Raw genomic sequence first — 26,339 nt, forward strand, 5'->3', positions numbered from 1 at the left:
TCTCGATGATATTAAGTTTTAAGTGATGCTATAACTATTATAACAATCCTTTGTGACAGCATTCATCTGTACAGTGTATATCCTGAATATGCCTGGTTACACAAGATACTATCTCACATCTAATGATACGTTCGCTTCTAGAGGAGATAATAACTAACAGACTCACACTGTTTCCAGCATATTTCTCTGCCCCCCCCTCCCCCTCCATCCTCAGATTCCATATTTCACATAATCTGCATAGCTTGGTCTAATCACCAAATTTCCCAAAAACGATAAAACGCCACCTTAATATTTCAGTACACCAGCTGTAATACGACAAAGTAAATTATTACCGAAGGTGCCAGCGGTTTTCTATACACAGTACTTAAGATAATTATAAAAAATCATCTTCATTACGGCGCGCAAGCAATTTTTAACAGTTTCATTTGGACAGGTTACAAAATACATTCCAATTGCGTCGATATAATTACTGCGAGTCTTCGAAGCAATAAAATCTTCCCTACCAAATCCCTTTGACCCTGTTAATGTCTGTTCCTTGTTAATCTAAGGCAAACATTGTTTGTAGCGAGCGTTTTTTATAGAATATGATAAAAAGAAAAGAATTCCCATAGCTGTTGTTATTGATTCCAGCGTTTACCGGCTGAGCGTTAAGTGCCGCTTACAAAACAGAACAGATGCAGATGCTGACAGAAAGGTAAACAATTGGCGTGTGGCTCGCTGCCAGACATGGAGGCGATATATTAAACTCCAAGTGAAGCACATTTCCCCTATGGATTACACTTATTGCCACTTCATTTCCTATGTGCTCCGTCTCTCTAGTGCTGTGCCTAGTGCTAAGCTATTTCCAGTCCTTTGCTGACCCCCGAGGCCCGGTGCTACCTCACACAGCCATTAGTGAAGGGAATTGCATGTGTCTGACACAGGCTGAAACCAATTATTAGATATTTTCTTCAGAATGATGCCCAACTCTGTAGGGAATGAGCAATCATGAAATAATTTACCTCCTGATTTAATTTTTTCCTGCACAAATTAGTTGTAGTGAGAGGCGAGGCCGTACACAGCTGCCGGTGACACCGCCGATCTCCGTCTTATCAAGCTTATACTTCACACTAAAGGAAGGCGCTGGTGGTGGGGGGACGTGGGGCTTTGGACAGGGAATCCTGCTTAAAAGAAAGAAACATGGAGAAGTTTATCAGATATACTGATCACAAGTGCTCCTGGATGATTAGAAATGACATGGCCATAAAGAGATATGGGAGAGGGGGAGTCGAGGCTTTCCAGGATCTCGCGGTTTATACACCTTTCTGCTATCCAATTTACTTCTTCTGCGTGAGGCTTTTAAAGCCCTGAGAACAGAGAAGATGAGCATGACAAAGACATGACGGATGCAAGAATATTGTAGGGTGGATTACTTGTTACTCCTCCATTACAGAATACCAGCCTATTGCTGTTTATGGTGGATGAAATATGGAAAATTGCCAGAAAGCCACAATCCACCTTGTATAGTTCCACTCGTAATTCCTCATTAGAGAGTCCTTCAGAACCTCTAGAGAGTCGCTTCCTGGGCAGCATTCAAATACATTTAGGCATTTCCCGAGTAAATGGCAGTGACAGCAACACTTCACATATGGGCCCATATTTACTAATAGTTAGACAGTGCAAGGTTAGACAGGCAGCCTGAAAATATGTCAGATTTATCACAGTGACTAATGTTGGGTCAGAAATCTAACATATCTTTAGACTATCTAGTTAAAGTGTAGTTGGCTTACTTTGAGTCAGACTTTATCAACATTACTTTGGCACATTTTTTAAGCCATGCCCATATGTCAAATAAATTTAGCCCAGACTAAATGCATCAAAGATGCATCTCATTGTACCAAAGATGAGCCACAAACATCATGTTTATAACAGTGTCTTGTCGTATCCATAATAGAAAATCTGGGACAGTCAGTAGTCAGGAGCATATTTACAGAACATAGGCTGATATAAATGAGCGGAAATTAAAAAGGAGTTTTGCCATGAACATAACTATATAAAGAGGACTTTTCACCATCTCCAACAAGTCCAGCTCTTTACATCAATTAATAAGTACTTCTTCACTGATTTCGGCACAGTTGGAATTTTTTCTCTAGCCCTCACCATTCCCAGCATCATTGCTAAACAAAGGCCTCTTGGAAGGTCAAGCATGAGGCTAAAGGGAGCAGCCATTATTGGGTTATTTCACTGGAATCCTGTCTTAAGACAGGCTTGCACATTCCAGTGAGCGCCCTCTATTGGTTTGCAATACTGAGGCAGCAACTGTCTTCCTAATTACATCATGGAAGGCAGATTTGCATATTCTTCCCATAGTTCCTTGCAAAGTGGAGTGCTAAAGGCTTAACAAGTCTCCACACACCTATATGGTGGTCTCTCCCTAAGGAGTGACAATATCCCCCGAACCCTGTCTAAGCCTCTCACCTCTACCAGGTTATAGTCCTCTCTACATCGGGCTGAAGAGATCCAACCAGATCAAAACAGCTGTCCTTGATTGAGAGACTATACCTGGTAATAATCCCAGCATCATTGCTAAACAAAGGCCTCTTGGAAGGTCGGGCATGAGGCTAAAGGGAGCAGCCATTATTGGGTTATTTCACTGGAATCCTGTCTTAAGACAAGCTTGCACATTCCAGTGAGCGCCCTCTATTGGTTTGCAACAATGAGGCAGCAACTGTCTTCCTAATTACAGCATGGAAGGCGGATTTGCATATTCTTCCCATCATTCCCAAGAGTGTCAATGCTGCTAGTTTTGGTACCTAATATGCTATTTAGGCTTTGTACTGTCAGGAGGGCGGTGTCAGACACGAGCACACATGGGGTGTGATTCTGAGCTCTGATACTGGCTTCCTCTGCTTGGAGTTCTGAATCACACCCCTGCCCTGATACTGCCCACGTGACATTATGGAGTTTTAACAGCACATCAGACACCAACACTATCTGTGTTTGATACTCAGGAATGGTGGAGGTTAGAGAGAAAACTCCAAGTGTGCTGGAATCAGTGTAACGGCACTTATTAAGATATGCTAAGAACTTGAATGGGTGGGGTGGTGGAAGGTCCTCTTTACATTTTTGGATAATTGAAAGATTGAACCCCTTTCTGCCAAAGGCATTTTTCAATTTTCATTTTTGACTCACTAGCTTTCCAAAAGCCATAACCTTTTTTACTTTTCCCTTCACAGAATTAATTTTTGCAAGACAAATTGTACTTTGTAGAGTACCATTTAATATTCTGTACAATGTACTAGAAAGCTGGAAAAAAATTCAGTATGGAGAAAAACCTGTGATTGTGAGACTTTCTTACAGGCTTTGTTTTTATGGCGTTCAATGTGCAGCCAAACTGACATGTCACCTGTATTCTGTACAATTACAGCTATAACAAATTTAGTTTTTTTTTACTTTTAAAATCATTATTAAAAAAAAAAAAAAAACAACAAACACAACAACTATTTCTTGAAGTCATATTCTGACACCTGTAACTTTTTTATATTTTCGTGTACAGGGATACATAGTATGTCTATATTTGCAGGGCTAGATATATTTTTTTTGTGTGGGGATGTTTATTGCTTTGATTTTTATTACATTTTATATATTTGCTTTTTAATTCAATACATCACTATTTAGCTAATGCTTTGTAATATACTAGCATTTATATTACAGGCTGCATAGAATGGCCTGTAATACAAGTCTATGAAGACAAGCCTTAGAGCCTATTATAAGGTCCCAGATGTAATAGTCATGGATCGGCAGTCCCAGATCTAGTTATGGAGACTAGCATTCTACCCTAAAATGGAGCCTCACGTTGTTTATTGCCTGTGATACATGTGGACACTGATTACGGGTATTACCAACAGGTCTCCTCTCTAATAGTGCAGAGACCCGGCAGCTATGGCAGCTGATTAGCTCCTGAGTAGCTGCCATCTTTAAGTACCCGATGTCCATCGTACTATTACAGTGCATGTCAAAAAAGGGTTAAACATTTATAATCTTACTGCTGTCAGTCATTTGTGTTCATCGGTTGCCAAGGAATGTGACCATGAACCAGGAACTTTCTATGATTTGGCACTTGTTGGAAACCCAGTCCTAATTTCCTTATTCCTTATGTGAAAATAACTTAGCCACAATAAGGAAATTATGGCTGGGTTACTGTCACATGCCAGACCATAGAAATTACCTGAATTCATAGTTACATAGTAGATGAGGTTGGATAAAGACATTAGTCCATGAAGTCCAACTTATAATTCATAGTCATTAAAAAAAAAAAAAGAAAAAAAAAAAAAAAAGACTGTGACCACTAAGAAGGTTCGTGAATTTTTAATCATTTATATTCGCAAAAATGTTTAAACTTATAAATATCTATAAATTTCAATATGGTTATGTTCATGAGAAAACTCCTTCTCCTGTCTCGTAAACTCTAGCGTTCTAGTGTTACTGAATTTTTTTTTCTTATTTACAAACCTATTTTACATTTCATTTTCCATTCGAAGGACTTTTTCGCCAGAGTTTTGGTATAAATATTTTTTTATGTGCCCTATATAGTTCTGAAAGCTATGAGGGAACAAAAATGGATCTACAAAGTCGTCTACAGGTGGAGATCAAATGCTAGAGCCAAACTGTGCAGTTTCATTTTGCCAACAAATTTTCGTTAAACGGGGAATTAAACACTTGTTTTGTATCATTAAAAGGAACCTGCCAGGAGGAACTGACACCCCAAACCAGCATCAGTACCTTATAAAGCAGCTGGAGGTTGTCGAAATCATCCCCTTCTTATGGCCCAGTGGCAACATATGATTTTTTTATTTTTTTTTTCAAAATGTTCTTTACTATAAAAAGGAGATGGGTAAATAGCTCTTGTAGTTCAATACAGGAGCCTACTGCGCAAGCGTCGGAAGTTGGACTGCATCAGAAAACAGAAGAGGTGTAGTTGCTGCTCAAGAAGGAGGCGGTGCTGGAAACAGCTCTCGGGCAGCAATAGGGGCACGCTCACCAGCGTTTCAACACTGGGGCCCGCCCTCATTGCTGCGGAGAGCTCATTTGCATACCGGTTAAAACCGGTATTTCTACGGAACGACGCGGCGGAGACCACGTCTAAAGGTAGGAGACGAATAGCCTTTCTTAAGGCTATTCTGACGTAGTCATTAGAAATAATGTTAGTTTAGTGGTAGAATCCCTTTAAGACCTTTCCTAAATACATTGCTTCATCAAAACTGCTTTGTTTGGCTGTTATCTTAATTTATTCACTTCATTGTTTACACTGCGTTTCCATAACCACGGACCTGGGGGTGGTCTTATCTCTCCGCCCAGAACAAGTGACCTAGCTCCCTACTCGAGAAGGGAGGGGGAGCTGAGTGCTCCATGCTTGTATTTCTGAGCTTTTCATCTCCAGCTCTCCCAGTTATCTGTTGACTAATTGAATTTTGCTGATAAGGGCTGAGACAGAGAGTCTGTTACCTCTGTATGTAAACACAGACCTAAAACGGAGTTTATTGCAAGCTGACTCTTGTTCCTGTAACATGTAAATTTGGGATTAACATCACCTATCAAATCCAGCTGTGCTACATCAGCTTCATATTGTGCATCTTCCAGTGATACAGTGCTAATTTATTTACAACCATCCCTCATTACTGACTGAAAACATGTACTGCTATGAATAGAGATAGCAGAGCTTTGCCGTGGAGACAGCAAGTGAATGCCCGCCCACCAATGTACCAAGAAAACCAGGAAGTGAACAGAGCACATAGCATGCAAATTGGGCAACAAGCCAGTTGGGAATACTCCTTTAACTTACTAGAAAAAAAAAAAAAAAAGAAGCATCAGAATCTTGCTCTAGTCTGCAGATTTTCCAAAACAAAGCTACAAACCTTGCTGGATGGCCAGAACTCATAAATTAGCCCATATGGTCAAAAAGCCACTGCAAAAATCATCAAAAAATTAGCTTAAATTGTTTTTGTTTTTAAAGGTTTGTACATCAGTTTTTGCATGCTACAAAAAACTCAGTGTGAACATGCATTTATATGGCTTTGGAACTACAGTACTTAGCAACTTCTTACAGGTTTAAAGTTTACAGAATTTAGAATTCAATTTTCTCATATATACACAAAAGTAATCTAATGGTGACCCTACTAATCTCATTACTGGTATTTTTTGTACAATTAATGAATGCAGTCCACCAGATGTTTCTTGTTGGAGTTAAGCTCAGCACAGATGCAGACATTTTTTCTGTAAATTTGCAGAATACAAATATCCATCTATAGTCCTATTTTTATTTATTCTATCAGTTCTTAAATCACCCCACAAGTAATTACAGTGCTGTGTAGGACATTTATACTTTTAGATCGATGACCTGTTCTTTAGATATGTCATTAATTGAAGACGGGGGGGGTTCGGGGCAACACTAATGATCCCCGTGGATCAACTGGTTAAAGAGGGAGCGCTGCTCCCCAAGCTCCGCTCATGTCATGCTTCATAGGCCATATGAGGTCACCATTCATCAGTCAATGGACCTGATGGCAGCTCAGTCCAAGTGAAATTATTGTTTTTAATGTGTAATACCAAATGCAGTAACTGTACAAATATATGGCGCTGTTCTTGGAAAGTACTGAAAAGGATTCATTACTGACCGGAGCACTGCAGCTTCTTCAAACAGCTGATCATCACATGACCTAGGAAATAGAAGCGGAGCTCATAGAGCACTGTTGCCTCTTGAACGTCAGTGTGTTGGGTGTCAGATCCCTGCTGATCTTTAACGGATGATGTATCCCAAGCTTAAAGGGGTATTTCCATCTCAATCCTATCTATACTGGTAGTTTATGTAAATTGAAGACTTTTCCTAAATATATTGCTTTAGAAATGCTGCTTTGTTTTCCTGCTTTGTGAACTTACTCCTCCCATTACACAGTGTTTCCATAACCACGGACCCTTGTGATAGGAAAAAATGACATCACTCACTGCTCTCACCATTATCTACAGCTCTACCAGTGGATAATCAATTTAGCTAATTGCACAAACACACAGATAACACTGAGTCCATTCTCTACAAGCATGTCCATATTATCTAATCTGCATAAGTATTGTGATACTTCATAGTGTCCCATTCAGCAAGCTGCATTCAGCAAGTTGGAGGGGGGGGGATAGGGGAAGTGAGAAGAAGAGACAGCAGGCAAACTGCTAAAACAGCAAGATGGGAGAACCCTTTAAGGTATGTTTGCATATTTGTTTCTAAACAATCTGGCATTTGGCAGAAAATTAATTTATCATCTTATCATAAGCAAGTTTCTGGTTGTGCCAGGAGTTTGGCTGAGCCTACTGGTGTATTTTTTTCTTTTGATGCTGCCAAGTAACTGTTATGTTGGCTTTGGGTGTGGATGTCAATGTTGTGTGAAGGGTTGGTGGAGTTTAGGTGGTGTTTAAAGAATCAAAGAGGTACACAAGCCTTGATGCACCAAGGAGCTCTTTTTTTCCCCTAACAAATAAGCAATTTAAGATTGGCCTCCATCCAATATCAATCCATTTTAAAGGTCTAGCCCCAGTAGTTAACATATCATTTTTATGGTCATGCATGATTATGGAATTGTATTTGATGGTTTACCCAAACTCATCTCACTAATTTCATACCTGATGATTCAACTGTAGTTTATCTTTAGCTTTGTAGACCAAGAGAAATACCAGTGTGCCAGGGTGGCCTGCAGATTATTACATTACATCTTGGCAGCTGGAGTAAAGCTTATCCTGTAGACCTGACTCCATCCTCACTCCTCTCCTTTTAAACTGTTCTTGCCCTGAATGTTCTCTTTTAGGTTTGGGGTATGGATTAGGCAGAATCTTCACTTAGGGGGCATTTACACGGAGTAACGCCGTGCGTGTATCACAGCCGTACACGCCAGCGTTACGGCAGACTGCCGAACACTTCCCATTCACTTCAATGGGAGTGCTTGTAAACGCCGCTGTTACGAGCGCTCCCATTGAAGTGAATGGGAAGTGTTCGGCAGTCTGCTGTAACGCCGGCGTGTACGGCTGAGATACACGCACGGCGTTACTCCGTGTGAATGCCCCCTTAGTAAAAAAAAAAGTTGCACCTTGCTTTCTTTGACACCTGGGAGAGTTCTAGCACCACACTTCTCCACCATATACAGACTGATGCTAAGGTGTGCTTTCAATCTATAATGTGTTATCGAGAGGGTACTAACACACCATTGTAGTGGGGGCCCTTAGAGATCTCATTTGCTCTCAGCTTCCTACTGGTGTACATGGAGAAGTGGGTGGGGCCTGAGCAGCCATGGGTCCTGTGTGGTGTGGAGCTGTACGCCTGCACACCAGGTCTGGTTAGGCAAGTTCCTCATGGGGTGGGAAAGTCTCGGATAGTGTAACGGGAACTTGTTCTCTCTGATCTAATTTCCTGCACCATGATTTCTGATTATGAGGAGCAACATGCTATTGTCATCTTTTTTGCCTTCCCTATCCCCTCCCAATTACCTTATTCCAACCTGATCCCCCTTCTTTTCTTTCCTATGCTTTGTACACAATTAAAATGTTAATAAAATCAGTCATAAAGAGCTGTAAGGGCCAGTTCACATAGAGTTAACGGGCTCGCATCCTGGCACGTATACACGTGTTAGAATGTGAGCGCTGAAAACAGATCCCATTCATTTCAATGGGTCGTTACGTGTGTATAACACGCATAATTTTGCGGCTGCAAAATTACGTGCGTTATACGCCCATAACGACACATTGAAATGAATGGGATCTGTTTTGTGCGCTCACATTCTGACACGTGTATACATGCCAGAATGTGAGCCCGTTAACTCCGTGTGAACTGGCCCTAATACAGCCATGTGAATACGCTCCTATATCTAAAAACAGGCTTTAAAAATAAATAAATAAATAAATTCCACTGCATATCCCTGGATGGACTTGGTTTGTTTTGGTTCACCTCGATCAGGGCTGTGGAGATGATAGACTCAGACTCAGAGCCTAATTCCTTTATAGATAGCTTACAGCCATGGTCAGTCACAAGCAGTAAAGTTCCTCTAATTAATTAAAATGCTAGTGATTGATTTCCTATGAAAGTAAATACGTAACAAACTATACATCTAATTAATTATATAATATTATTAGTTGTACAATATATAGTGAAAAAAATTAATGAAACAATAAACATTAATCTTCTAGGGGACGGTCTTCTCAAAGAAGATGACTAGTATGAAAAATTGGAAACAGTGACAGAAAATGTGGCCCAGGTAATGGGGTGGTCTTCTCAAATAGGTGGTGATTAAAACTAATTCAAAATAATTAAAGGGATTCTGTCATTAAAAAATGTTTTTAAATTAAAAGCACATAGGAATAGCCTTTAGAACGGCTATTCATCTCTTACCTTTATTTTGCAGGTCCGCACCTTTTCTTCATTATGCTAATTGTGCTCAGAGAGCATAGGGGGCATTCCCTCTGTGCTCAGAAAGCACAGCGTTGCCATCGATTCCAGCGCCACCTCTGTCTTCTGTTCCTGACATGTCTCTTCGGGTTGGACAGAGCTGAATGCCCATGTTCCGTCGTCCAAGAGACCACCGCAAAATGTCGACGGAACATGTGCCGTCGGCTGTTCCATCGGCCATTTTGAAGTGGTCTCATACAAGAAGAGGAGTGTAGAGCTGGGAACACGTCAGGAACAGAAGACCAAGGCAGCGATGGAGTCGATGACAACGTTGTGCTTTCTAAGCACAGAGGGAATGCCTCCTGCGCTCTCTGCGCACAATTAGCATAAAGAAGAAGAATTAAAAAATGGCAGCGCAAGCCTGCAAAATAAAGGTATGAGAGTCTTTCTAAAGACTGTTCCTACGTCCTTTTAGTTTTTTTTTTTTAAAAAAAACAACCTTTTTTAATGATAGAATCCCTTTAATAATTTTATTTTGAGGCTGTAGTTGGAGACGGTAATTTCTTTACAATTCCACCATTGTCCAAAATTGATGTGGACTCCACAACCCTGATTTTGACTCAACTCCATATTTGGTACCAATATTCTACTACAGAAAGTACCGGCTTCATGTAATTGGTTGTCATCCATGTGAAGACTAATCAGCTGAGCAACATTTCAATACCCAACTTTCTAGCTTGGGACTTAACAAGTACCCCTTACTAGGTACTGGAAATAGAATGGTTTAAATAGAAGAAGAGAAGCTAAAATAGTAAAAAATGTGAAAAATCAAAAATAATACAGTCATAATTTATAGAAATTATGACATTAGAAAACCTTTTGGGAAGCAGAACAAAGTATCACATGTCTAAGAGCAAAGTGTGAATGATAGCCGCTCGGCATGAATGCTTGGTACGCCAATGAAACACAATTAAGTACCATTGCCCTCGACCTGACACATCTGGCTGACCCATCAATACAGTAAATAAATCCCAGGCCCCTTCATCTCTACATGACTTATCGTCGATGACTGAAGACTTGTCTTCTGCTTGTTTAGGTTGGGATTCTTAGACAGAAACGATACGTTAGGTTTATCTAGTATAATAATACATTTTCATTTGATAGGACTCCGATCTGCTACAGAAAGGTATAAATATTATGTGACACAAGGACTGTGAAACCTATTAGTTCCTCCAGCGAAGGGAAAAAAAATAATAATTTGCTGCTGCTGCATTCAATATAGATTGAGTTGTATGTAGGCTACAATGAATTACTCAGAAATTATTTTGTCAGGTGGTTCACTGACATTATAAAACATAAAAGTGATGCTCAAGTGGTTTGAGTGCTGTCAAAAAAACAAACAGGATGGAATTATTTCCTGCCAATCCACTTGTGTCCTATTTATTATTCGGAATGATATACAGTATGTTTGTTAATCCTGATTTTTTATTAACTCATTTCTCTTTTTCTTTCCTGCTTGTATTTCAGACTAATTGGGTTCATATAAAAAGTCAAATAAAAGAAGGTTTCCAGCTAACAGGAAAGCAGAGCGAAAGTTGGAGAGAGACAGAAATATTTCTACAAGTGTGAATTATGAAGTGGCGCTATCACCCCAGGGCAAAAGGATTTATAACTTGAGCATCTCTGTGAAATTATAATATTGTAATAAGGTATGAATCTCCTTGCTGGGTTCTCAAATAGGTTTATCTTTATTGCAAAAAATACATCAAAATAATGGGTTGGAAACAAAGTAAATGACCCACAATAGGATCCCAAATTTCGACTTCTACCGATACTCTGCTCAAATGGATTTTCTGTCTGCAGGAGGGTAATCATAAGGTCACTGTCCACTCCCAGAACTGCTGAATATGGAGAAAAATAAATCTAATTATAATCAGCTTAGAAGATGCTTATTCAGTACATCCCAATATACTGCAGTCCTGAGCACGCTTTCTAGATGACATTTTTTAAATTGAGTGTAATGATTTCCTATGTCTGCAGAATTTTTTATTTATGGAGGTTTTAGTTGTATCACTTTTTACTATTTATGTTTATAAATTTGGTTTCATTTGCATATATAGCATATTTCTTACTGGCTACTTTCCTCCTACTCGTTCTATCAATGTCCTAATAACCAGCAAGGCGCCCATTAGAAAACCAAAAATTAAAATGTGCGTAAACTTTCAACTTATTATTATAAATTGATAGAATGTTAAAGAGGACCTTTCATCAGATTGGGCACAGGCAGTTCTATATACTGCTGGAAAGCAGACAGTGCACTGAATTCAGCGCACTGTCGGCTTTCCGGACCTGTGCCCCGGGTAAAGCGCTATTGGTCCCGGTACCGTAGCTCTTTACAGTCAGAAGGGCGTTCCTGACAGTCAGTTAGGGACGCCCTTTTGCCCAGCAGCGCCTATCGCGCTGTACTGTGGAGCGTGGAGGAACACCCCCTTCCCTCCTGATAATACTCGTCTATGGACGAGCACTGTGAGCAGAGGGAGGGAGCGTTCCTTCCCGCTCACAGCGCTATAGGCGCTGCTGTGGAGAAGGACGTACCTGACTGACTGTCAGGAACGCCCTTCTGACTGTAAAGCGCTACAGTACTGGGACCGATAGCTCTTTACCCAGGGCACAAATTGGGAAAGCCGACAGTATGCTGAATTCAGCGCACTGTCAGCTTTCCAGCAGTATATAGAACTGCCTGTGCCCAATCTGATGAAAGGTCCTCTTTAAAGTAATAAACTTCCCAACTTATTTGTCTCCCTTAACCTCATCCATACACCATTAAAGTCTATGAAGAGGGGGATGTCTATGAAAAGTAGAGGGGGAGGAGGAAGAGGATGCTGAAGTAGATGAGAGTTAAAAAGGAAAGGGGACATTTTTCTTTAAAGGGATTATGCCATGAAAAATATTTATCCTCAATCTATAGGATAGAGGATAAATTGTTGATCAGAGGGAGTCTGACCCCTGTGCCCTTGAAAATAAGGGTTGTTTTACCCCATTACGAATGTAGCCGTGTTGAAGGCATTCAGACCCCTAGGGGATGCAGATGCACCCCTGCTCCTATTCACTTTATTGGGAGCGCCAATATAGCTGAGCGCAGTGTGTAAATTACATTGAATGAAATTGGATTCACTTTTTGGGACTGTAAAAAGCTGAATTTTTTTTACTTGCTTTCTGCAATGGCCAAAAAATTATGTGTTTCTGCAACATGTGGGCCAAGTCCATGCAAATTTTGCTTTGATAGTCTGAGATGCATCTCTCCCACCAAGCTCTTGGATGGACCAGAGCTCGCCACAAAGCCAGTTGGCCTTGAGCTGGATTTGGAACCAGGGTAGCGACTAAGAAGCTTAGTGTAAGAAATTCAGGACCCACAGCAATACTCATAATGCAGGTCAAATCAGGAGAGCGGAATCAAATGTATGGATAAATATGTCCAAGAGAAAATCCAAGAGAATCAATCAAATTCCAAATCAGAAAACAATCCTAGGTCAGAAATTCAGCAATCCATGAGAAACAATACTTGCTATTAAGGCACCTGTGCTGTAATTAACTAATAGCAGGCATATGGGGAGTTCTCAACAGACTTTAAATATCCCTCCTCAGCTGCTGATTGGTTCAGCTGATCAGAGCTCTGATAGCTGTAGAAAGATTCATGTCAGCAAGGCAACCTAAAGACGACAGCAACGAGCAGTGCTGAGATTCCTAACAATCAGATTATTGTACAGTAAATGTTATAAAGATATTAAATCTCAGAATAAATAAACTGGATCAAACTCTGTGTCGCATGAACATGAGCTACTGGGTGATTATAGCTCTGAGGCTGCACATATCACTTGCACACTAACATATGCCCGAGTGTATCTGGATCCTGGACTTTTTCCCTTTTAGGGCAAATTGGTCATCTGTTCTGGAATAACTCTAGAAAAAGGCTAACATATGCTGTGAAAGAAAGCAAAACATTCTGGTAGAACATATTACTGATTTTTAGTCGAAAAAAGGGTTTAGGGGGTTGTACTACTTATCTTCTCTTATCTTCTTTTCAGTGTTTGGCCCTCACCAATCTCAAGAATAGGGAGTCTAAAGTCTTTCTACAAGAATAGAGAGTCAGACATGTATCACTTTTGATCTCAAACATCTCTATGGGACAGATGGAAATAACCTACAGAAATCTGGCAATCCCACAGAAACAAATGGAGAGAAAAAGACATGCACGACTGTCACTATATTCATTCAGAGAGAGACAAGATTTCCCATTCTTGAGATTGTTGGGGGTCCCATGTGTTGAACGTCCACCAATAAGACACATCCCCTATCCTGTGGATAAATATCTTTAATGAGACAACCCCTTTTAAAGGGATTATCTAACTTTTAAAATTCATCAGTTTTAGATTGGCTAGAGTCTGACCACTGAGACCCTTGCAGATTAGCTGATTCTTGTAGCATGTAGTACCTGGCACCGTTTACATGCCTGCTTCTGCCCTGTTCACTCATCATATCTTTAGTGGCAGCGGTTATGGACACGGCAATGGTAGTCCATTTAAGACTATGGGACTGTGGGACTGCAGTACCCATAATGGCTGCTACTAAAAGAACAGTGAGTGAGCAGTGCTCCGCCATGCATGGAAATAATGCTGGGAGTTGTACACTCTGGGAAACAGCTGATCGGAGGGGTCCTAACAGATAGACTCCTAGCAATCTAAATTGATGGTCTACCTTATGAATAAGTTATAAATTGTCAAAAAGATAGACAACCCCTTTAAGTGTAAGAGTAGAGAGGGATAAAACCACAATTGCAAACACTGAGTGCATGGAATATTATTTTGGATTTGGAAAACTTCCATTCGGCGTCATTTGGCCGTATTATAGTATAGGAGACTGACAATACGGGTAGTGCATACAATTTATGAAAAATGTATAATAAAAAAGTGTTCCTGGACTGGAAAATGTTTGTTTTATTTAATACATTTATATATATTTTTTTTTTATTTTAGGATTTCTCTTTATACAGAGATGCAATATTGATCTGCTTATATTTGGCACCACATTTGTGACAACGGATTGCCTATTTCAGTTTTTAGCATTAAGTTGTCACAGTAGCAGCCTATAAAAGTAGAATTAAAACTATATAAGTCTATCTTAGATCAAAGGTTCCCAATGGTATTAGTAGAAAGTGCTCATATTGATATTTTCAGCCTGCCAGTACTATACGTGTAGCAGATGGAGAGTCGTACACTACGGTATATACTATTCCGCTACAGCTCTGTGTTGTAGGCTATAAACAACGGATTGAAGCAGAGTAATAACGTGAAGGTTAAAATATTGTAGATCATGATTATCTGCTACATCCACAACTGTGATGATGCAACTGAACATGACTGCAGTCCTGACAGTATTACAGCTCCAATGAATTACGTTATGGCTTGAATATGTCTAATAAATATCGCAGAGCGTATGTTCTGCCTTAGCTGTAGCCCTAGACAGCAGTCATACATCTGTATTAAATTTACATGGGTCAGTGTTAGATTATTCCGTTTTATTCATCCACCAGGATCAGTTACTGTGGTTGTATTTCCCTCTACACTACTTAGTAAAACAAACATTAAGCCAGTCGCCTCCTCCGTCTTAGGGCCAGGACTTTCCACACGCAACGTAAACTTTAGAATATGTGGAAATGGAGTCTAAAATGAAGCAGAATATATATTATATGTGTAACTTTTACGTAAATTATCTTTTAGGATATGTTCAGACAGAAAAATGGCAATTTTTTTTCAATAAAATGGATCACATACGCTGTGCAAAATTGTTACAAAAGACTTTTTAAGAAACAGCCATTAAGATGATAGAGAATATCAAACATATAACAATTATATTATACTTATATTTATCTCCATATACAATATTTATCTACAAAATTAATAAGTAGTGACCCTGATGCTTTTTTCCCCCTTGATTCAATTTTGACTAACTTAGCTCCACTTAAAGGGGTTGTGCTGCTAAGGATGCTTATCTACAGGATAGAGAATAAGTGTCCGATCACTAGGAGTCTGACTGCAAATGATCAGACTGGGGGGCCATAAATCCCTCTACAGTCTCCTTGTGAAAGGAACACCAGTGAGCTTACGGCGGTCAGACACTCATCAATCGGACATTTATCTCGGTTCTTAAAGAGGTTTCCAGTTTCAGACCAAACTTAAAGAGACAAATGTTATTGTTTGTATAATAAAAAAGTTATTAAATTTTCCAATAAAACCATCAATTTCTCATGGCTTTCTAGATCTTTGCTTGCGGTTATTCATTCTGAACATTTCCATTGAATAAAAATTAGACCATGGTCACATGATATACGGTCCATGGTCATGTGATGGACAGGTGCATGGCCAATAACGAGCCATGCACCTGTATATCCATCACATGACCATGGACCGTATCTATCACATGACCATGGTCTAATTTGTATCTATTGGAAGTATAGAATGAACAATGGCAAGCAGAATTCTAGAAAACCGCGAGAAGTTGATACAAAAGGTTTATTGGAAATTTGTAGAACTTTTCATTATTCAAACAATAATATTTGTATTTCAATATTGATCTGAAACTGGACAACCCCTTTAACTTAAAGGGAACCTGACAGGTGAATTTGGGACACAAAACCATTTCCTTCTGGATGGTTGGTTTAGTATCCCAGATTTTTTAAAATAAAAGCCTGGCCTTTACAGACTACACCTCCAGCACTTTTGCAGTTTTCCAGTGAAGATGGGGCAGTACACCTGGACTTCACTGTGAATGTGTGCCAGATCTGCTCTGAAGCCAATGTGTACTGCCCCAGCTTCAATGGAAAACTGCAAATGCACCAGAAGCATCATATGTGTCCACGGAGAACATCGGGCATATTATAGCATATGTGGGACACAAATCTACCAGTCCAAAGGAAATACTGGGGCTATAGTGTCCCACATTTACCTGACAGATTTAAAGGGGATATATGGGGCTATGATATTGAGTTTCACTTTTCTCAGGCAGTAATATCACAACTATTGGTAACTTGACCATGCTGCACCTCAAAATAATGAGGCTGGCCTGCAATACCAAGAACCACCATTATACATTACATGGCGCTGCGCTTGAAAAGTAGTGAGGAAGACACAGCAATCGATATAGTCTAAGACAACTCTTATAAACTTTATGATCGACTGAACACACTCCAAAACCATTACAAAGTGACACAATTTACAGTGCCTTCAAGAAATTGCCTTTCGGAATACAGATAAACTTATCAAGCAATTGACTTTGAAGAGATGATTTATAATGGAAACTACAGCGCAAATGTGAACAAAGCCTTAGCTGCAATTTGTAATAGAAGTCCACCTCCTGTCACATGTCAGATTATTGTTCTTTCCATCCATCATGCTTCATAGTGCACTTCTACCTTCCTAAAAGGACAGGCCTACTACAATCCATCAAGAAGCAACAGCGTAATGGACTACAAAGCAATATCAGGTAACTGTCACACATACTGAATAAGTGGCATAATATAGGGACCCTATAGGTCCATTTGCATTTTGCCATAAGCCACATTTATCACCTATATACAGGATCAATGTAATGTCTGATCGCTGTGAGCCTCTCCGATGAGAACCCACTGATCACAAGAATGGGTGTCCCGTTTCTTGTAACTACACATCCGCATCTTACTCCAAAAATCTATTGGTTTAATAGTAACAGCCCATTAGTGTTTGATAGATACATTCACAGAAAATTAAATATGCCCTTCATATAGTGATTCACAAATGGCAAAGTTGGAGTTAAAGTAGGAGTGGCCTTTTTAAGGGACATCGCCTTCACAAAAGGGCACAGTTAGGCCCGATCATATAATATGTGTTCAGGATTCCATTTGGAGAGAAAAGCAGCACTTTTCTCTCCACATGTTTCATGTGGAAACCAAGCGGAAACCACACGGACCCCATTATAGTCTATGGAGTCCGTGGGTTTCCTTTAGGTAACTGCTATTTAATGCGTATAGGTTTCCGTTCTGGGGGTCCCAAGCGGACTTCCCAAATGGAAACCAGAACGCAGATGTGAACCGGGCCTTACATTTATCCAGACCCTGTATAATAATATTAGACGCCAGATTATTAAATTAAAATAAACAATTGTGCCATTCTTATATACGCCATTTAATGATCACTTTAGATATTTTTCACGATACTAATTATTTAAAATAATTTACTAATTTCATAATAAATAATCGCTAAAATCTTATTTTAATAATATTTTTTCTCATACCAATTTTTTTCTTTCCCTGCATGTATATCATATATAGAGAGGAATCTCTGTATCTCCATATAATACATTGTATGATTAGACAATATATTGTTAAGCATACAATGTACTGGCCAATTACAATCTCTCTGTATACAATACATTATGTAGCCACAGTACGATACTATTGAAGCTTGGTAGAAGAAAAAAAAAACTGAAACTAATAGAGGTTGTGGCTCAGTCAGTAGACTATGGCCTCTGGTTCACACCTAAGGAAAATGAATAAAATTCAACTCTAAATCGATAGAAGATCTCATTACTATTCACTGCAATGAGGTGACATCACTGAGCAGTGAATACTAATGAGCCAGCAGAAGGTAAAAGAGGCTATACTCCGGGAGACCAGGTGAGGGGACCCGAAACCTGGGAGACTCCCGGGAATACAGGATGTAGAAATTGCATTTCTTTTTTTTTTTTCTAAGCAAAAAACATCAGTCTCTGTATGAGACTACCATTGAATTGGGTTTCCCATGGATTATGCAACAGATGCCAAAATCTGTCATCTGGACAAGCCAATAACGGAGATAACATTCTCCTATGGTAACAATAGTCATAGACAGAGAGGGCCTGAGTAAGTTTGGCCCATCACCTCTATCATGGGATTGTTAGATCCAACAGTCATCTGCACTATGGACATTAATATAGGATTCCATTTCCACTTATGGACTCTAAACCGAAAATCTGAAATGCAAGAAAAAAAAACAACAACACTAGCTTTGGCATTGGTGGTGCAATAGTTCCATCGTCTTAGTCTATTGTCAGAAGCCATGCGACCATGATAAGATTTCCAATGGAGCCGTCATCCAACCAAAAGTTGCTGTTGTCCACAAAGCTATATAATATTTAGGTGTCTGAGTGCAAAGGTTTATACTGTAAAATACAAAGTATCAACACATTTCATAGAGTTCTGTAACCACTTACCAAGGGCATGCACCCTCTGCTTATGTTTTTTCTTGTTTAGCCGTGCCGGCTGGAGACCCTGCTCTTCTGTGCTGGATTCATAAAGTATATCAAAGAAGTTTTTCATCTCCTCAGTGATCGCTTCAAAGAAAGTCTCATTGATAAACTTAATTATTGATGAGGAGTCTATAACATGGCTTAACACAAACAAATCTTCTTTTATCATGGTGTACACCCTGGGAATAGCCTTCTGGTATGCCACAAATACACTTTCTACCTTCCTTTCACTAAAGTCATGGAGAAGTTCAACAACTAAATTCTGTTGGATATTCTGATATTTAACAAGGACTTCAGATTCAGGGTAAAGAAAAAGAAGTCGCTGCAAACATTGGACTTTGAAATTAATCCTAGGTTGACTATTTGATATGCCAGAAGTGGTTTGCAGTTTTCCAGCGAGGTGGCGCCGTAAATGTAGTCGGACATCATCCCACAAAGCCTGCAGATCCATGGAGGAATCATCCTCAATGGCATGTAGTGAAGTCTGAGATGTGCACTGAAAGCCGCTTCCACTGGGGGACGAAGGAAAGGTTATACCGCACTGACATTGCAGGTCCATTAGAAACTGAAGAATCAGATCTTCTTGATTTTCACAGTTCTTCAGAAAATTTTGCTAAATCAAACAAAGGAGAAAAATAAGAGAAACTTTATCGTGGCTAAAATATACATCTAATTGTAATAACATATGGGGTTAAGACACTGATAAAGGTTTGGATGGGCTGTAAGTAGACACTAGTTACAATAAGAGATATCAGATTATGTCTACAGGTGTCCACCCTTGACTGTCCATGGGACTGAGTTAGCTAGGTAGGTAGGTAGGCTAGTAGTTCGTGGGCTAGCTAGGGAAATGGGGGGGGGGGGGGGGGGTGTAAGAGAAGAAGTGAGAAGGGGGATCTGATTGAACTGCAATGCATCATGGTACTTCCAGGCTAAGACAGCAGGAAGCTATCCATGTAAACAAATGCAGTGGACACCATGAGCTCCCAGAGAAAGCCAGAGAGCACTCAAAACACTGCGAAAGGTATTTAGGTGCACTTATTGACCCATTTATAGCACTAATAGACATTTTTAAAAAATCAATTTTTTTTGCCTGGAAAACCCCTATAAAGGGATCCTGTCATTCAATCGCAATTTTTTCTCATTAACACATCGGAATAGCCTTAAGAAAGGCTATTCTTCTCCTACCTTTCGTTGTCTTCTCCGCGCCGATGTTCGCTTGAAAATCTTTTTTTTGTCGGTATGTAAATGAGTTACCCCAGCAAATGAGTTACTCAAACAGCACTGGGGGCGTCCCCAATGCTTTCAGAGAACTCTCTCCAGCGCCGCCTCCATCTTCTTCTAGAGCGAGGTCTTCACTGCATCTTCTTCCGGTGGTGGCTTGTAACTTCTAGGCCTCGGACCTAGTGAGTCAATATTCTGTATAAGTTTCCTTTTGGATAGTGCTATCCGATGCACTGAGTTCAGAGAGGGGTGTGCCTTGAAAAAGTCACCGGCCAGTGATGCGCCATTGGTCTATTACTCGCGCATGCGCTGTTAACGCCCATGAAAGGTGGGCGTATGTGCCTGGAGGTGTATAAGGTTATGGATCTGCCAATTGGTTTGACAAACGGGGTAGGCAGGGTTTAGAAGCCCTCTTAAGGCCGTCTCCGTGCGCTCTGACTAGCGGCCGAATATTAGTGCCGGGAGCAGGGAATGACAGCTCTCTTGAAAATTAGGCAGAATTCACCTCTGATGATTAGTTATTGCTGATAAAGTTAAGAAACGCGTTAGGTGTTTTCAATCAATCTTCAGCTTGTCTGGATAGGGTGTCCTCTGAAGATCTAGAGATATCCTATAAAGCTGTGGATTATAACCTTATAGTTTTTCAGTTTAGCAAACTTCTGGGGTGAATAGGTGGGTTGGTCCTAGTAACTGCAGTCTGACAATATAAGACTTTAAGTCTCTATTGCTGACTTGGACCGATTTGATGCTTAAACTGGCCCTATTCTTTTTGATATAGTCTAAACAACAATGACTGTATCCAAAAGGGACTTTCTGGGCACCCCCTTCTTTACCTCTAAGCCTTTAGAGAATTTATAAACACAATTTCTCTTAATGGGCTAATTATTTTGGAGAAGGAGGGTATTTTTTAAAGGTTATATTCCTACTAATAGCAATTAAGTTATTTGAATATTACTCCTTCATTTAAGAACCTGCCAAGAGAAATAGTTAATATACTTGCAGTGTTTCTGAGGGTAGGAATTAACATGTTTTAATTCACCTATTCTCACATTTTTATAAAGAGGCTCTTTCAAATTTTTAAACGGAGTTTATTGTTTTAACTACCTATCTTTTGGTGGGCAGGGAATTTTCCACTTTAGTTTGATATAATAATTTTGTGATAGGGTTTGTTGTACATTGTTTTGGTTCCTTTATTAGAGTTCTCTGGCAGCATCGGGGACGCCCTCAGTGCTGTTTGAGTGCTGGGGCCCATCTCCAGTGCTGCGAGAGAACTCATTTACATACCGACAAAAACTGGATTTTCAAGCGGATGGCGACGCAGAAAAGACAACGAAAGGTAGGAGAATAGCCTTTCATAAGGCTATTCCACCGTATTAATGAGAAAAAATTGTGATTGAATGATAGGATCCCTTTAAGTGTTGGTACCCCTGAATTTATTTTCAGAAAATTAATTATTTCTCCCCAAAAAATTATTGTAATTGCATGTTTTGTTATACACGTTCTTATTTCCTTTGTGTGAGCTGGAACTACAAAAAAACTCAGGAAAAAAAAGACAAAAATAATAGAATTTCTCACAAAACTCCAAAAAATGGACTGAACAAAATTATTGGCACCCTTAATATTTGGTTGAACACCCTTTGGGAAATAACTTAAAATCAATTGCTTCCTATAAACATCAACAAGCTTCTTACACCTCTCATCTGGGATTTTGGACCACTCTTCTTTTGCAAATTGATCCAGGTCTCTCATATTTGAAGGGTGCCTTCTCTTCTCCAAAAAGAAAATTTAAGATCTCGGTACAGGTATTCAATGGGATTTAAATCTGGACTCATTGCTGGCCAATTTACAACTCTCCAGCACTTTGTTTCCCATCCATTTCTGGGGGATTTTTGAAGTATGTTTGGGGTCATTGTCCTGCTGGAAGACCTATGCCCTAGGACACAAACCCAGCTTTCTGGCACTAGGCCTGCTTTGCAACCCAAAAGCCTTCGCTTAACTTCAAATTTCATGATGTCCAGGCTAAATTTTATTTTTGATTAGGCTGGGAAGTGGTGAAAAAAAAACAAAAAAAAAAAAAACACACACTCTCCGGGCCCCCAGAGTCCTCCCAGCATGGTCCTTTACTGCTGCTCGGCTGTCTTCTTTTGCCAAGATCCCACACCGGCTGTGACATCCCATGTCCTTTACTAATTGTCCTCAGAGGTCATGTGCGATGGGGACTTCCACTGGGAGAAAACAACAGAGCTGTAGGACCGAAACGCGCAGGGAGACAATGGAGCACTGGGGACAGGAGAGTACTTTTTTTTTTTTTTTTTTGTCTTTCCATCTCACCTGGCCTAATTAAAAAAAAAAAACATGTAAAATTTAAAGTAAAAACAAAACAAAACCGTATATACACTGCTCATTCCTGCTTAAGGTTGGGGCCCCATGTGGTGTAAACTCCGCGGAAAAAAAATGTGGCATTTTACAATCACAGCAAAACACAGTTAAAACACGTGGTGCGGACACGTGGCAATTTCCAAAACTGTCATGGTTTTGGAAATCACAGCATGTCAATATATATATATATTGAAGCAGAAAGTCTGCAGAGGAAACCTCTGCAAACTTTCTCTTCCACCGCAGCTTTTCCTGCAGCGCTTTTTTGCTGCGGGACGCTATGGTGGGCCTTAGCCTAGCAGAGTTCTCCTGATCTAGAATACTGATAGGACAAAGCTGCAGTAATGCTGAAGTAGAACATCTTCTGACGTATAACATTCACTAACAGTTAGATAGATTAGGTACAAATTGATAGAATGTATTTATTTAATTTATTTTTACCAAAGTCTTGAGGAATAACATCATTTCAGTGTGAGGTGTATCATACAGTCTCCAGGATGATGCATTATTCAGCCACTGGAAGCTGTCCACATTGCTTCGTAGGATATCACCAGTGGTATTGTGGACTTCTCTTTGAGGGTTTTCCAAATACTTCTCAATTCTAAAAAAAAAAAAAAAAAAAAAAAAAGTACAGTATATTAAAAAAAGGTAATAAGACAGAAAAAAACAGCCAAAAAATGTAATGAAAGTGGACCAGCTTTAAGAGAAAGTATCATGATATCCATAAACCTAGTTGTCGATTTGCTTAAAACTTTCTAGAAACAATAACATAGGAGCAATGTGACACACCATTCTAAGAAAAGATGCTTCAGGACTGACATACCAATTATTCACTAATACTGACAAGTCAGGAGAACGGATCATAAACTGCATATTCAGTCCCTGATTGCTAAACTCACAAAGCAAGGCTGAGGCTAGTGGTATCATTTGTTTACAGGTCACATCAGAGAACACGTCAGAATCCATATGAATGCAGATTATTCCATATGAGTATGTTCAGACATCAAAGATTTGTAAATTCTACATGAAAATCTGCAACAAATTTACAGTACAAAGCTAGTACATTAAATTTTACAAACAACCCATTTCCACACAGTGGAGCTTTCTGCTGTGGATTTGACAGCATGCCGCAGATGTTCAGCATGTCTAGTATATTGCTAATTTGTAATGCAAATTTATAGAGGTTTTCCAGCCTAAAAGTATTGCTAATGTATCCTATGGATATAATTATCAAGGTCATCAATATTATATTGGCGGGGGTCAGACACCAGGCACTCCAACCAATCAGCTGTATGTATGGAGAATAGAGCCAGTAGCAGACAGCTCAATTCTCTGTGCAGTGACTGAACCAAGTCACTCAAGATTGATCTTCAATAATCTGGTCTGACCACTACCGGTACATAGATTATCCACTGTGAAGGCCACAATGTGGAAAATCTATGTAGACTGGCATTTCACACACCAGTTTTAATCCATACTTCATTGCAGTAAAATGTGCCAAATTTATTAAGAGGAACATGCCACTAAATACATTTGGTATGTTATAGACTGACATCTACATCTGCTATGAGACCTGGGGGAGGAACTATGAGCAGAAACATGTTTTGTGGCTTCAAACCAATGAAGCAATGCAGAAATAATCATATTTTGTATAACATGTAAATAATACCGCAAGTGCAATGGAGGCGGGGCCAGATGTGCTTAAAGATAGTGTGGGGAAATCGCTCAGGTAGATGCTTGTAGCAGTGCAGGAAACAGGGACACAGACACTGGATTACATACAGGTTCAGGCTTTATTCACATGTACCGCATACACTGCTTTTGCAAAGGCACAGGATAAACAAAACAAAATCCTTCTCGGCTGAGAAAACTAACTTAAACGTAAGGAAACTTTTCCCTGACTATACAGGAGACTGGCTACCAGTCTCCCACCTTGGCAACAACAATGGGTGGCACAGTACCTGCTTTGGAGGTCCGGTCTGGACAGGTCAGCTCTGTCAGTGTGGTGCCACACTGCTAGTCTTCACACTCAGACTGTTATTAGGGCCTGATTAGTCAGCTGACCTCCCTGGTGTGAATCTTTGCCAAACACCCTTTAGCTGCCTGGCTGGAATATACCTGTCTTCCCAGACCACACCCTTCACTCTCTCACAATAGTCATAGATGCTCTAAATGTCCACTAAAATAAAGCCCAATGTCACTAGCAAGTAATAACATTTTTTTAGTCTCTGCTGCATCAATGATGTCTGTAGGCAAATGGTGAAAATTGGACCCGCCCCTGCGGAACTTGATGCTGTTTTACACATCTAGAAAAAGAAGATTATCTCGGCATTGCTTCACTGGTTTGTCACCACAAAGATATGTTTCTGCTCTTATTACAGGCCCCTATGCAGGACTATTATTGGTTTGAGAGGTATTTTTGACCTGAACGACACCTGTTAATAGAAAAAATAAATTAAATTTTTGTTTTACAGAATTATTATTAAACAAAAAAAACTTTAATTCTGCAGAGCCAAAGAACTGTATATGTAATTACATATTTTAAGATGCCTAAAAGTAATACTTTATTACATCGTTGGGTAAAAATTGGAGGAGAATATAAAATTTCTATATAAAGACAAAAAAGTCATCCAACTATAAAGCTAGAACTGAACGTAGCGACGGCAAAAATAAAATAAATACCACAAAAAAAACCTTCAGATATGATTGACAAAGACACACTTTAACATCAGTGTGAAGGCCTCTTCAAAATGACTTAAGGCTGGGTGGGCTGGAAAACACTATAGAGAAAGGTAAAGAAAAGACCTTTTCAAGACAACTCTAAGCATGAGTGAGTTTAAAATGGAGTGTAGTGAAACGAATATCTTCTCATTATCTAACAGGCTTTTCATGAAGGCTGAGCACTTTCATGAGAAAGAATACCTCACTGCCTGTGGCCCATTCAGATCTCTGATGGGACAACCCCAATTGTGAACACTGGTTCTAAGAATGACAAAAGATTGGCATGTATCTTCTTAACTTGTGTAAACTCTTCTCAGGACTGCGAAATGCGATGCTCCATCCATACACCTTGGCTCTAGGGATTCTGAATGAAAAGGCTTCTATTGTGGTATCATGAAGTGTCTCAATCAGTGAAACCTAACCGATTACAGTGCACTGAATTGTACAGGATTCTCTTGGTAGCCGACATAAACCTGACTCGAATACAATCGGCTAAAAATAATCTGCCACACTGAAATCTGGATGCCGGCCAAGCACAACACACCATGAATAGCTAGCTAGAAAAAAAAATGTTTAAAAAAGACACAAAACAAAAACACACCAGATACAGTACATTAGCAATTTGCTTCAAGACCAAAATTAAAGGCAAAACTGCAAAACTCTAATAACCATATTCTGTTTTTGATACTGTGAGCTATCCTTAGAGGTTGTCAGGCATTTATTTATTTATTTAAATATGGCTAGGGAGGTGTACTAATAATAATAATAATAAATAAATAAAAAAATAAATAAAAATCATACTCACATGGATGGTCTGGTACTTCTGTACCGGCGTCTTCTCAAGAGTGCCATCTTGTGTTCAGCTGAAGCGGTAGTCACGTGCGGTTGGGACTTCCGCTACACGTCATCACTGTAGTGAAAAGACCAAACCGCACTCGGAGGCACCGGAGCACCGTGGAAAGGAGAGTATGAATTTGACACAAGCTGTAGCTACACTAAACACGCCACTAGCCACTGATCAATGCATACTGCATGCATTCTTCTCTTATTACCAGCCACATCCAGCTTGAACACGCAGAACCAGTAGGTAAGTTGAGGTCTTTGAAATGTACAATGCTTACAATGGCTTGAAAATGTATTCATACCCCTTGAACTTTTTAACATTTTGTCAGTTTACAACCATAAACTTAAATGTATTTCATTGAGATTCTAAGTGACAGACCGACACAAAGTAACAGATAATTGTGAAGTGGAAGCAAAATGATACATGGTTATCAAAATTTTAATAATTTTTTTTTTTTGA

General features: G+C 39.6%; 1 protein-coding gene across 1 annotated transcript in view; it reads right to left on the bottom strand.

Annotated features, from left to right (window-relative positions):
- Positions 1-26,339, bottom strand: part of KIAA0825 (KIAA0825 ortholog) — a 286,762-nt gene that overhangs the window by 244,380 nt on the left and 16,043 nt on the right. Inside the window, exons 3-4 of the mRNA XM_075271661.1 lie at positions 22,757-22,916; positions 18,683-19,331 (exon numbers count right to left, since the gene is read on the bottom strand). Of these exons, the coding sequence (XP_075127762.1) occupies positions 18,683-19,331; positions 22,757-22,916 (809 nt within the window). The remainder of the gene's footprint in view (positions 1-18,682; positions 19,332-22,756; positions 22,917-26,339) is intronic.

This window comes from Leptodactylus fuscus, chromosome 1 (assembly GCF_031893055.1).
Source record: "Leptodactylus fuscus isolate aLepFus1 chromosome 1, aLepFus1.hap2, whole genome shotgun sequence".
Classification (NCBI taxonomy): Eukaryota; Metazoa; Chordata; class Amphibia; order Anura; family Leptodactylidae; genus Leptodactylus; species Leptodactylus fuscus.